This window comes from Mya arenaria, chromosome 1, assembly GCF_026914265.1.
Source record: "Mya arenaria isolate MELC-2E11 chromosome 1, ASM2691426v1".
NCBI lineage: Eukaryota > Metazoa > Mollusca > Bivalvia > Myida > Myidae > Mya > Mya arenaria.
In genome coordinates this window covers 22,704,869-22,719,551 of record NC_069122.1, presented here as the reverse complement: position 1 = coordinate 22,719,551, position 14,683 = coordinate 22,704,869, and the positions used below count along the sequence as shown (strand labels likewise).

At 35.1% G+C, this 14,683-nt stretch overlaps 1 protein-coding gene across 1 annotated transcript in view; it reads right to left on the bottom strand.

Moving 5' to 3' along the window:
- LOC128229209 (uncharacterized) overlaps positions 1–14,683 on the bottom strand; it is a 61,030-nt gene that overhangs the window by 26,794 nt on the left and 19,553 nt on the right. Inside the window, exons 11-14 of the mRNA XM_052940962.1 lie at positions 7,010–7,061; positions 4,582–4,717; positions 2,015–2,059; positions 1,728–1,755 (exon numbers count right to left, since the gene is read on the bottom strand). Coding sequence (XP_052796922.1) covers positions 1,728–1,755; positions 2,015–2,059; positions 4,582–4,717; positions 7,010–7,061 — 261 coding nt within the window. The remainder of the gene's footprint in view (positions 1–1,727; positions 1,756–2,014; positions 2,060–4,581; positions 4,718–7,009; positions 7,062–14,683) is intronic.

Below are 14,683 nucleotides of genomic sequence, written 5' to 3'. Positions count from 1 at the left end.
GATAGCATATAATTTTAACCCGATAAGGTAAATGTCTACTGATAAGGTAAATGTCTACTGCGGTGTTAGCCAAGGTAGCCATTAAAATTTCATGCTATCCCCCTCAATGGCATCAGATTTTAACCGTTGCATTTGTGGTGTTTGAATTGACAAGGAGTCAACAAGATCATGTCAAATTTGGAGTGATAAATTTTCATTGTGTTATTGTCATGTCATATAAAAAACTGTTTCTAGTTTATTTAAATTTCAAAATTTAGATTTTTGCGTCTACCTACATGGATTTACAACTGTATATTATAAGCGCCTATTGTGCTCACGTGTTGAGAAAGCAAGAAATCTATTTTTAGACTGCACGGAGGGTAGTATTATTAATTATCACCTGAGACATTACAGAATTTCTCATCATGAATGTACTTTAAATTTAATTTTATAAAGGCATAGTCAGGTGAGGTAGAATATTAAATTACATACTGCTTGACCAGGATTTCTACCCTCACAGTCTATCTTTGTACAGAAACACAACATACATGGCAAAACTCTTACTTTAAAACAAGAGCTGTCACAGTATGTGACGAATGCCCCCCAATGTGACATTGACCTACGAACAAGGTCAGTACATGAAAAGTTGATCTTGCCTTTACGTGTCAAATACATATGGCAAGTTATTTTAAATTGCCTCTGAACATAAAAAAAACACCCATACTTGACAACCTACACTGTTATGTCCTTATATTCAGAATTCCCTTGTGAATAAACACTTAGTGTATCTTTCACCTTAGAGGTAGGGACACTGGTCTTGCACACGACATGTCGTCTTCGTATGTGGAACACATGTAGCAAGTGATTTTAAAATCTGTCCATACAAGGGAAAGTTACAGCCCGGACACGACAACCTATACTCTATGTCCTTATATGCAGCACTCCATTGTGAATAAACACTAAGTGTGACCTTGACCTTTGAGGTAGGGACACGGGTCTTGCACGCAACACGTCGTCTTGGTATGTGGTACACATGTGGCAAGTTATTTTAAAATCTGTCCATACAAGAGAAAGTTACAGCCCGGACACGACAACCTATACTCTATGTCCTTATATGCAGCACTCCATTGTGAATAAACACTAAGTGTGACCTTGACCTTTGAGGTAGGGACACAAGTCTTGCACGCCACACGTCGTCTTGATATGTGGAACACATGTGGCAAGTCATTTTAAAATCTGTCCATACAAGGGAAAGTTACAGAGCCGGACACCACAACCTATACTCTATGTCCTTATATGCAGCACTCCATTGTGAATAAACACTAAGTGTGACCTTGACCTTTGAGGTAGGGACACGGGTCTTGCACGCGACACGTCGTCTTGGTATGTGGTACACATGTGGCAAGTTATTTTAAAATCTGTCCATACAAGAGAAAGTTACAGCCCGGACACGACAACCTATACTCTATGTCCTTATATGCAGCACTCCATTGTGAATAAACACTAAGTGTGACCTTGACCTTTGAGGTAGGGACACAAGTCTTGCACGCCACACGTCGTCTTGATATGTGGAACACATGTGGCAAGTCATTTTAAAATCTGTCCATACAAGGGAAAGTTACAGAGCCGGACGGACGGACGGTACGATTTTAATATGCCCACCTTCGGGGGCATAAAAACAATGTTAGATTAAATCTTATTGTCACAAAATTGTGGATGATTATACATAGTCTTCAAAAGATACCCACCTAAAGCAATCTGCTTCACCCACTGACTCTGAAAAACAACACAGGAAACAGGCTTACTCATTTCTATAATCTATAATTGTACAGAGATATCTCTATCATCTATATTTGTATAAAGATCTATGTTTGTTAAAAACCACAAGTATATATATGGCCAGAACAACACTATTTTATCAGAAACTATTTATAACATTGTTTGTTTTGGGTTAATTGATGAAACAATTGCATATAATCAATCCTTTTTCTTGTGATTCTTAAATTAAAAAATACTATCCACATAGTAAACATACCACATCATATTCTGTCCAAGAGTTGACGTCATGGGAATCCAGAGACTGAAAACAGTTGGAGCCAATTTGCTTGTTAGCTAGATATAACAAGAGCACTACAGAGTGAACAACATCTACACAGGCTTACGTAACAAAACCTAACATGAAATTGCACGTATGAATGATAAATTGATAGTCCACCAGCAAAAATGGCATGAGTTAAAAGAAGAATTACATTTAAGCAACACCCCCAAGATTAGTCTTTTATGTCTCTAGCTTTTCATAGTGTATATCCTTTTTTTGGTTGGTCAAATACATAATATGGCAAGTTATTTTAAATTGCCTCTGAACATAAAAAAATACCACCCATACTTGACAACCTACACTGTTATGTCCTTATATTCAGAATTCCCTTGTGAATAAACACTTAGTGTATCTTTCACTTTAGAGGTAGGGACATGGGTCTTGCACACGACACGTCATCTTGGTACGTGGAACACATGTAGCAAGTGATTTTAAAATCTGTCCATACAAGGGAAAGTAACAGCCCGGACACGACAACCTATACTCTATGTCCTTATATGCAGCACTCCATTGTGAATAAACACTAAGTGTGACCTTGACCTTTGAGGTAGGGACACGGGTCTTGCACGCGACACGTCGTCTTGGTATGTGGAACACATGTGGCAAGTTATTTTAAAATCTGTCCATACAAGGGAAAGTTACAGCCCAGACACAACAACCTATACTCTATGTCCTTATATGCAGCACTCCATTGTAAATAAACACTAAGTGTGACCATGACCTTTGAGGCAGGGACACGGGTCTTGCACGCGACACATCGTCTTGGTATGTGGAACACATGTGGCAAGTTATTTTAAAATCTGTCCATACAAGGGAAAGTTGCAGCCTGGACACAACAACCTATACTCTATGTCCTTATATGCAGCACTCCATTGTAAATAAACACTAAGTGTGACCTTGACCTTTGAGGTAGGGACACGGGTCTTGCACGCGACACGTCGTCTTGGTATGTGGAACACATGTGGCAAGTTATTTTAAAATCTGTCCATACAAGAGAAAGTTACAGGCCGGACACAACAACCTATACTCTATGTCCTTATATGCAACACTCCATTGTGAATAAACACTAAGTGTGACCTTGACCTTTGAGGTAGGGACACGGGTCTTGCACGCGACACGTCGCCTTGGTATGTGGAACACATGTGGCAAGTTATTTTAACATCTGTCCATACAAGGGAAAGTTGCAGCCCAGACACAACAACCTATACTCTATGTCCTTATATGCGACACTCCATTGTAAATAAACACTAAGTGTGACCTTGACCTTATAGGTAGGGACACGGGTCTTGCACGCGACACGTCGTCTTGGTATGTGGAACACATGTGGAAAGTTATTTTAAAATCTGTCCATACAAGAGAAAGTTACAGGCCGGACACCACAACCTATACTCTATGTCCTTATATGCTGCACTCCATTGTGAATAAACACTAAGTGTGACCTTGACCTTTGAGGTAGGGACACGGGTCTTGCACGCGACACGTCGTCTTGGTATGTGGAACACATGTGGCAAGTTATTTTAAAATCTGTCCATACAAGGGAAAGTTACAGAGCCGGACGGACGGACAGTGCGATTTTAATATGCCCACCATTGGGGGCATAAAAAAACAGAATTGTTTTGACCCACAATATCCAAATGTCTTTTCATATGAGCTCCACTCTCACTTCCTAAATTAGCATTACATATTTAAACAATATATCTATGTTTAACATTAATTGTGTCTAAGATGACTTGTGTTGAGTAATGTGGAATAAGTAATAATTATAAAACATAAAGAGTATAACTTGACGCTTATCAAGGCTAAGAAAAAAGTTATGGCCATTGATATACATGAGCAAATTGTGGCTGGTACTTTCAAGGCTATCACAATATCCTGATGCTTTTTCTTGAAAAATGGGAAAGCTATTAGGGATAATCAATCTTTGTCCCCTGAGTGCTGCGTTGTCAGAAACATGTGGAAAAATAGAATTAAGGTGTTTCAAGAGGAAATGCATTGATTATGAATGGTTGAACTAGGTTTTCAGGAAAGTAAGTACAAACATTTCGACCTTTGAACTCTCCACCGATCTAAATGTTCCACAAAAACAATCATGGTCTTCATGGCCCTGGGTCAAACTATTCATGAGTTAGTGTAAATACTATAATTTTAAAAAGACTGTTGTTCACAACATTAACATTTGGCCAACTGACCCTGAAAACAATACAAGTCATTTACTAGGCAACCTAAAAGTGGAGTTTTATGGTTCTAGGTCAAATCATTCCAAAAAAGTTGGTTGTGACCTTAACCTTTTGACCTACTTACCCAAAACACAATATGGGTCAAGTAAGGGCAACTTTCTACTAAAGTTTCATGGTCCAAGGTCAAACCATTCTTGATTATTGAGTGGACCGTATGTCAAACTGACTGACCTATGGACATTTGCTATCCTGTTTCTTTAAAAAATTAAAAATATGAAGACAGCTCCAACATAAGGCCACCCTAAAATTGTGCACCATATAACTCACAGCAACATGTAGTAGTTTCTCAAAGTCGGCTTCTCTAGCCATCAGCTGAATTTCCCTCTCGCGGAGTTGCCTCTCCTTGCTTGTTAGCTGACTCTCTGCCTTTTTCAGCCGTACCAGCGTCTGCTCTATCTCAGACCTGCAAGTATACGCAGTAGAGATTGTCACAACATTTCTCAAAATCAAAGATTCTTCATTTTTTTGTTACTACAACCTATTTCAAAAACAGTACAACTGATATTTTCAAATGAAACAAAATATGCCAGCCCTAATTTTAGGACACCATGTTTGGTGATAAATGGTTTCATGTGAAGCCAAATTTAGAAAGCGGACACTGTAAATACAGTTTTTGCAAGTGCAGGCGTCATTGGAAGTGACTGAGGCAACCAAGCTGGAAATCAAGGATGACCAAAATATTATGCCAGTACACATTCTGACCAAATGTGGTGATGATTGAACAAAGGCTTTGGACAACATACTGGACGCCCCCCTTACACCGCAAGTTAAACTATAAACTGCCTGTTTATTTTAAAAATTGGCGTATAAAAAGGAATGTTGTTTACGCTGGGTACAATTAAACATTGTTACTACATGTTTTCTAGTAGTTAACCCTTTAGCGCATGTATACGAGATAGGCCGACATAGCTCATTAGCAGATGTAAACGCATCTGACCGACCCTATACACTACTGGATGTAAACGCATCTCCCACATATTTCAATAGGGTCATTTCAATACTTCAATTTTGCATTTTTCTTTTTGTGAACAATATCCCGGATGTTTATAAAGCTAAAGCTTAACCTTTTGTGTATTGATTTTCCCTCGAAAATGTCGTCTGCTAAAACTTGAAGGTTATTATTTATACTGCCAATCACAGGTGTGAGATCCCACTGTGACGTAATAAATCCTCAGAGGAATAGCAGTACTGTACAGTATGGAATTTCCCCTAAAACATTGATGCGTAAATCATTGAATATATTATGTCAGTTGGATTAACCATTAAAATCAATAAAGATTATAATTATTTGAAGATAATATTTTGTATTACAAACAATAGAAACAATAAGTAGCCGAGAAAATGATGAGTAAATTTTCTGCTGAGCTAATTGATGGCCAGCATGGTTCTGGTCGTAAAATAGGTCAAGTAAACACATTTGTGCAAGCGTTTCATGATCTAGATCTTTTTATTCATTACTTTGAAAACATTTCTCGGCTTTCTTTTTGTAAAGAATTGTATGAGGGGGTAATAAAGTTAAACAGACACTCTGGACTGGATCTCTCAGCTGGATGACACCGGATATTCCTGCCACATTATTGTGTATTATACACAAGAACATCAATTGTCAGCTTTTTAATCCATATGGGTCTTTTTTATGATAGGGGTAATAAAATTTAGATCGATCTCAGCATTTTATTACCCTTTGATTTAATGCAATTATGACATTTCAAAAAAATGTTACAATTCCATCTTGAAAATGCATTCACAGATGAAATAAAATAATTTTATATTTCATTATTGACACCATTCATTAGATAATTTAATTATCTATAAAAATGTATTCACATAAAAAAGATTTGGAAACAATTTGGAGTTATATTGATTTTAAGGTCATACTGCTCTATTCATTTTCTTATTTTCAAATATCCTGAAAATACCTATGCAGATAAGGACTGCTTATCAGTAAGTTGGCTATTGACTGGGAGGTGTAATCTGGCCACTAGTCTATGTGCTAAAGGGTTAATAGAAAGTTATCAGTAAAATATATTGAGGATGATTGTTTGTTTCAGTGTAAGATCGTGATGTATTTCATCAAGTTAACACACAAAGCTATATTTCACAATGGCGAGTTAAATATTTAATTTTGGTGTTCTCGATGTAAATATATTGCAATCTCAAACTGAAACAAAGATAAAGATTTAATTGCATTGTATTAGAAAAAACGTGCTTAACTGTATGCGTACATAACATCATTTCGTAAATGACGTCGATATTTTGTACCAGCCCTATGCACCTATGTTTGTTTTGAATAGCCGAACTGGCTAAATTCTTAAAACAGTGAAATATATCAAATTCATATTTTCACTGTTTCAAACAATGAAATATCATTTTATTTCACAGATAAATCTTTACAAACCACTGGAAAGCATATCATAGAACTTGGTATTTCAGTATTTTAAACAGTATTTTAAAGATTTATTTTGTAAACACAAAAAGAAAATATTTCACTCATGGCAACGCCACTCATAATATGTAACTTCTGGTGATTACACGGTGAAATATATTGAAATCACAACAATGGAACAAACCAGTATCATGGTTTTATTCAAGCCCATACTTTTTAAAGTACCAAGTAGTAAAAGTACATCATTTATCATGCAAACTTGATTGTATTCCCAGTGTAGTTAGTTATAGTATGTACAAAACAACTTACTGCCATAAGCTTTTATCCTCGAGAAAAGTGTTGGTCACATCATGCATTGAATCTGTAATTAGGATTAAACAAACTCTGAAAATAGTTTAATTTCTTTCACACATCCCATCAATTGAATAATTTTGAATAAATCCGTAAATTATAATAAAATTAACAAGAGCACATACTGCGGGTGCTGAACACTAGTCTGATTTCATCCTTTTATGGTTTATTTATTTCATATTCTGCATCTGATAGTGAACAGGTATTCCAAAGTTTGAAAGTGATGGATTTGATAGTTTGCATGTAAAAAACAAAACATAAAAAAATCAGACTAGCTAAAAATTACCAAGTCCAAAAATACTAAAATATTCCCTACCCTTCCCTTCCAAATGTGTGAATCAAAAACCTGTTTGATACATTGAAGGCATTATCCATCTATTGTCTGTGAAAAAAATTGAATTAAATCCAACAAAAATTGAAGAAGCTATGTCCAATTCTCAAAATCTACTAAAATCCATCAAAATTCATGTTTTTTACCCCCAAAAAACAGGTGAGACTCAGCATCTTTAGGCTACAATGTGAAGAAGCGTATTAGTTGAACAAGTTCCCCAAGTTTCAAAGCGATAGCTTTCATACTTTCCATGTAAATGACCTAAATGCAAAACTTCACTTAAACAAGAGGCCCAAAAGGGCCTATACTCTACTGGCATGGCTCTTGTGGTCATTTTCAATCCAGAGCATGTACGTTTAAGTAATAGGCAACAAATACATAGTTCACTTTTAGTGTTTGGGTTAGCTGAAAACGCTGCACGTTCAACATCTGAGGGCAGGAAGTGTTGTAAGCAGATTGGTTGCATGAACTATTTTAATATATGTGCCAAGTAAAGGTAATCTGAGGGTAAAAAATATTTGCTTTCAAAACTGTACTCATTGTCAAAATTTCATTTCTGTAGCTTTAAAAATAAAAATTTGGTCAAAGGCAAAGTCAAGGACATCCGAGGACAACACTAATGCTTGTTTGCAAAACTGTTCACATGGTCAAAATTTCATTACTGTAGCTTTAAAAATTAACCCTTTCCCGCATGATTGTGCCAAATTGCCCCTTTATCTATTCCCGCATGATTGTTGCAAATTGTCCCTTTATCGATTACCGCATAATTGTTCCAAAATGTCCCTCTATTGATTCCCGCATGATTGTTCCAAAATGTGCCATGCTTATTTACGGTCATTTATTAACATAACTGTTGCTTATTTTTTTGGCAACAAATGCATTTTTGTGTAATATAAACATCGATAATTATATAAATAATAAAAAAAGATGATGTTACTATTCAAGATTTTCAGAAAATCGCGACTAAAAGAGACAGAGGTCAAACACGCCTTAAAAGTTCACAGTGCATGCTTAACGCGTGCTTGTCTCGTTTTTTTAATGGAAAATACCCATACACGTCACTAGCTATTTAAAACTACCAATAATTAATATCATATAAATATATCCTATTGATCACACGCTAATGACGTCACCTGTCATGGTTTAGAAATGTGTCAAAATGGCTGATTTACTATGTAGTAAACAAGAATCTGGCTTGAATAAACACAGTCATTTGTCACTTCTGTTTCCAAAAATGGAATGTTAATCTGGTAATAAAAATGTCCCCTTACGTCTGTTAATCAAAGTAAGTATTTTGTTGTGAATACACGGATAATTATAAAATTATATGTGATATGACCCAGTTTGACAGCTGTTAAAACACGTGTTCTCTCGACCTCGATAAATACACAAGAATGTTGTCGTAATTGTCCATGCATTTTAGACCTTGATTTATTGCCTTGTGTTGACAGATTTTAATTATAATATTATTACGGAATCACTGAATTTAATTTAAATAAGGATTCTGACTATTAAAAATTCGAGTTGTTCGGCTTATTGAGAGCAACATACGTTCCCAAAGTTTTTAAAACTGCCAGTAGCAGACCCAGACTTTTATTTTGATATTTACAATTATTTTATTCAATCCATTTTTCAACAACGAACATGCAAATTTTATTTATGAGAACAATGAATCTGAAATAAAATTTGTTGTTTGCCCAATTAAATTGTGTTTATTTTTTAACAATACATGATTTCTGTGATTTGAATATTTGTTTATTGTCAAAACCTTTTTAGATTAAACTATGATCACTAGATTCGAAATTTAATACACTACAAATACTATATTCATTATTTGAATTTCTAACATTATTTTAATCAAAAGAAATACTATAAAATATTAAAGTTGTTATGCATAGGTGTCAATGGAAATAAAGTATAATATGAAATCAATTGAAACATCTTCAATTTTTCACAGGAGTTGTGTTTCTCTATAAATATTCAACCAAATAATTTAGACATGACTATTGTTTTTACATTATATATATCTCGATTAAGGTGTTAAATACATGTGTGACTGTCCTACTTACTCAGTTAATAAATTTTAATGATACGATTTGTTAACCTTTAGGTACAAATTGATGTATTGTTCGGCATTGATCTTATAAGTAATGTATTATATTCATGTTTCTTTATGTTTTCGTATAACATTTTAATACGTACCCTTTTGAAATAACATAAATTTATGCTTGCGTTTTCATTCTAAGCATTTATGTGTGTGTGCGTGTGTATGTTCTTTCAGAAGGCCACATTGTAAATAAGTCGTGTGTTATGTTTGTTTATAATATGATGCCTATGTCTTAATGTGTTACCTTCTTTAAATAAAGTTATTATTATTATTATTATTATTATTAGACAACAGAATAAAAATTATACCACTGGATTGGAAATTCATTTACCTACAAACTTTATATTGAACTATATAATTGATTAAACCAAAAGAAATACTAGAAAAATAAGTTAGAAATGCATAGGGGGCAATTTTTCAATATTCTCCAATAATCTCCTATGCAGTAGGGGTACTTATAGGGGCTTATTATCTATTGGCTACTGGTTATCAATGTACTGATAAGCCATGCAGTGGCAGGCCTAATATGGCTGATTTGACATGAGGAAAAGGGTTAATAATTAAGTAAAAGGGGGTGAGGCCAGCTTTTGCCCAAGGGGCATTATTTCAAATGTTTCAATTGCATCATATAATGCTCCACAACAAATATCAAAGGTATGGGCCTTGTGGTTTGAAACAAAAAGATTTTGAAAATATTTCTTAAATAAGTCTCTAGGAAAACTGTGACACCCAGGGCAGTGCCAGTTTTGACCCAAGGGGCATAATTTGAACAACCATCGTAGTGGAACACTAAATAAAGCCTTGTTCAAAATAGCAAGGATTTGCATAGTGGTTTCAGACAAAAAGGTTTTTAATATTTCCCAATTTAAAGGGGGGGGAGTCCGTCCCTTACAAAGAAAAGAGAACTCTTCCCTGGGCCTCCGCCAATGTCGCCGAGGTCATTTGCATTTGCTGCACTGGTCCCTTGCGTACAATCGCCGTGCGGGGGGGGGGGGGGGGGGGGGGGGGGGCAGTAATGACCCCAGGGGCATAACTTGAACAATTGTGACTTTCCATGTAAACTTGGCTAAAAATAGACTTCCCTCACGTAGACTTGGCTAAAAATAGACATAGCTTAAAATAGCATTTTTTATACTTTCAAGACCCAAAATCCAGGCATGCATGGGCAGATCTGGCTGGTTTTCAATAGGAACCAAGTTCTAATGGATATCTAAATACTGTACAAGTTTCATCGAGATACAATCAGAACTGAAGACTGTATCATGTTCACAAGCAATTGTTTACAGATGAACTGATTTTTTAATACTTTCAAGGCCCATAATCTAGGCATGCATGGTCAGATCTGGCTGGTTTTCAATAGGAACTAAGCTCTAATGGATATCTAAATACTGTACAAGTTTCATCGAGATCAAAACTGAAGACTGTATCATGTTCACAAGCTAGTGTTTACACAATAGCATTTTTTTATACTATCAAGGGCCATAATCTAGGCATGCATGGGCGGATCTGGCTGGGTTTTGAAAGGAACCGAGCTCTAATGGATATCTAAATACTGTACAAGTTTCATCGAGATTGAATCAAAACTGAAGACTGTATCGTGTTCACAACCAATTGTTTACACAATAGCATTTTTTTAATACTATCAAGGGCCATAATCTAGACATGCATGGGCGGATCTGGCTGGTTTTCGAAAGGAACCGAGCTCTAATAAATATCTAGATACTGTACAAGTTTCATAAACAACTGAACACTCTATCATTTTCACAAGCAATTGTTTACAGACGCACAGACGCACGAACGCACGGACGCACACACTACGTACACATTACCATCGCATAAACTCTTCTGGCCTTTGGCCAGTAGAGCTAAAAACCAGACTAGCTAAAATTTAAGAATTCCAAAATTCTAAAATATCCCCCACCCTCCCCCTACCCTTCCAAATGTGTGACTCAAATACCAGTTTGATATATGAGCAAGAATTCACTGTCCAGCACATTCCTGTTACATCCCAAACAAACGGAATTTCCCCTTATATGCATGGTTAAAAAGATCATTTATGTGGGAGACAGTCTCGAGTCTTTCATTTATTTCCTTGAATTTCCTTGAATTTGATTAATATTTAAAACGAAAAACAAGTCAGATTTTTGTGGACAATTGCCAGGCACTTTTTCATGTAGGCCTTTTTCACCCAGCAACAAAAAACGCATGTATTCAAAAAACATCAAACAGGAGCAAGAAACTAATCTGAGATGGTCCATTCTACCAAGCAGTTGTGCGTAAAAGGTTAATTTTATTGAAATAATATCAAAACAAAGGTTTTGTAATAAAAAGGAAACGTATTCGTTGTGTTTTTTTCAACAAAGGTGTATCTTTATTTTTAATTCGAAATCGGCAGGCACGTTTTCCGTCAAAATGTTACGTAAGTAAACTTTCACTGTAAAGGCTTAGATTTAGCAGGTGCGCGCAAATGGGGGATTCCCAGTGTTGTTATTCTATTTACATATGATATCAGCGTCATAAATTGAGGCGCTTCGAGACTTCGACTATTTTTGGAAAAAAATGGAGGACTGTCAAAACAAACATGTGTGAGTATTTTCATCGTGTTACGTCTCGAACGCATCGACTGAGTGTTAAAAAGTTGTTTTATGAGACAAACTATTACACCTTTCCGATACAATTGGTGTTCTAGCGGAAAAGAGTGCATTTCAGGACATTTCTCACCCGTCTACATGCTCATGTAATTATTTGAGTTCGTGTTATTGTTGAAGACAGTTGGACAGCCCATTTTCCCTATTGTGTCTTATTTACGTATCGAACGCCGAGAAATGATACTTTGTTTTTTTAGATGGTTTATGCTATTTTTGTTACTAAACACAATTGATTAAATAAACACTTGTAAAATATTATCACTTGAAATGAAAACAACAGAAATGTTTATAAAAAATCTGAGATTGATAAAAGACGGAAAAGACTTAACTTTGACGGTAAATAAAGATGCAAATTTAGTTGTCTTCATTACATCTGGTATAATAATCAAGAAAACATCTGTGTGTATGCATTCCCATTCATGTGCAATAACTTTAAGAAGCATTACACTTATAAGCATTTAAAATAAATTCTAAATATATCTGAACAAGTAGTTTACTGTTTCATTTGTGACATAACATTGACACTAAGATCGTTAGTTCAGTCAAAGAACTTTCCAGTTAGTGTTACATCTTAGAACAACACAGTTGCATAAAATAATTATGGATATGGCTTTTAAAACTTGTAGACTTAATATGTAACAAATAACACCCAACTTAATGTAATATCTACAGATTTCTGCTTATTTGTTGAAATTGAGAATTTTCAGAAAATATTATTGATGCTGAATGTTGGACACCGATTCTATTCTAGAGTCCAGTGGCCATGGATGTCAGGGCAACAGTGTTCTTCCTGACATCATTATGTGTGCAGGCTTCTGTATAAATTGACAGGTACTGTTTTTAGAATGTTGTTTATAAGAAGATAAAGACATGTATTGCATGTTCTGGATCTAATTTTAAATTATTAACATTGGATTCTCACAAAGTAAGTTCATTCTATAACATCATTTGGTCCATGATTCTGCCACCAATCTGTTGAAATAACCCTGGGACATTGTTTGTCTTAAGACGGGCAGGCAGTAAGGATTTTTTGTTTCTTTTTTTCAGATGTACTTCTTCAGTGATATGAGAACTGGAAAACAGTCTGTGTTTCATCAAGATTTGTTAAAGATCCAAACAGTGTATCCAGGACATCATTAACCGAACATTATTTAAAAAAAACACCATTATATCATTTTAACTGGACATTTTAAAAAAATAATTAAACAAATTTAACATTCAATAACATGTGGTTTTACATGTAAAAAGATTTACATTACAATACATTTTCCTTCGATGAACACAGGTTCTTTACTGCATGACAGTAATCATTTTCAGATAGTGTCAGGTTTAGTTCATTCAATTAATGAATATTCACGATAATTTCCCGCATTGTGTCATTGTTTTTAATTGTTTGACCAAGGATGACGCGAAGTTACTCACACACAGTGTCCCATGCATGCAACGTCTCAGTTACATTTTTAACTGACCCTCGGACATTGATGGGCTCATGCTACATTTCAAGGCTTTACTTAATTCTTTTAGAAAACAGAATATCCAAATATAAATGTTACTTAATTATTTTTAATGTCCAACAAGGTAATTGGCTCAGAGTGTCAGTGAAGTCCTTCGGACTGCACCCACTTAGAACAGCCCAAATGTAGTTCATACACTGATGGACGTTTAAATAAGTATTTCAATCATGTTTACAGTTAAGCTCTTCCAAGTTTTGTAAAATTTTATATTCAATGAACGTGTAATAGCCTATGTTTTTACTTTCATATGATTTCCACTGTATTCCTGTATGTAAAGTAAATTGAAGTCCGACAAAAATTAACATGTATGATATTTCGCTTCACAAGTGTCATGGTGAATGACCATTTGGTGTCCAGTGTTACATCCCTTGGAAAGTTAAAGGTGTTGTTTTGGAAAGAATAAAGCAAAATAACTGTAATTATATCTCTCAATATTTGTATTTTATTGAAATGGTATAAAGAGGCATGTTATTTTCATGTTTATGCCTTTCTTATCCAAATAACATCTTATTTAATGTAGACTTACTGAGTCCAGTTACATCACCGAAAGGTTATAGTGAAAATGAACACTTGTTCATGTTGATGGCAATCATATTAAAGTTGAGTCCTGTGCCAAATAAAAACGAAGCTTCATAAAAAGCGCAGCTGCGCTTTTTTTCAAAAGCTGCGTTTTTTTTAAAAGCTTTGCAAAAGCTGTGCTTTTTCTTCGCTTTTTTCAAAAGCTTCGCAAAAGCTGCGTTTTTTTCATGAAAGGTTCGCTTTTTGTATGAAAGGTTAGCTTTTAGTATGAAAGGTTCGCTTTTAGTAAAAAAGCTTTGCTTAACCTTCGTCTTTTGAAAAAAAGCTTCGTCTTTTTGTTTAAGCCCTATTTTCCTTAAACAAAAGCTTCGTCTTTAATATAAAAGCTTCGTCTTTAATATAAAAGCTTCGTCTTTTTGAAATTTAAGATGGCCAATATTAATTGGAAAAGACAAAGCTTTTCAACCAAAGACGAAGCTTTAAAACCAAAGACGAAGCTTATTTTTTTGGATC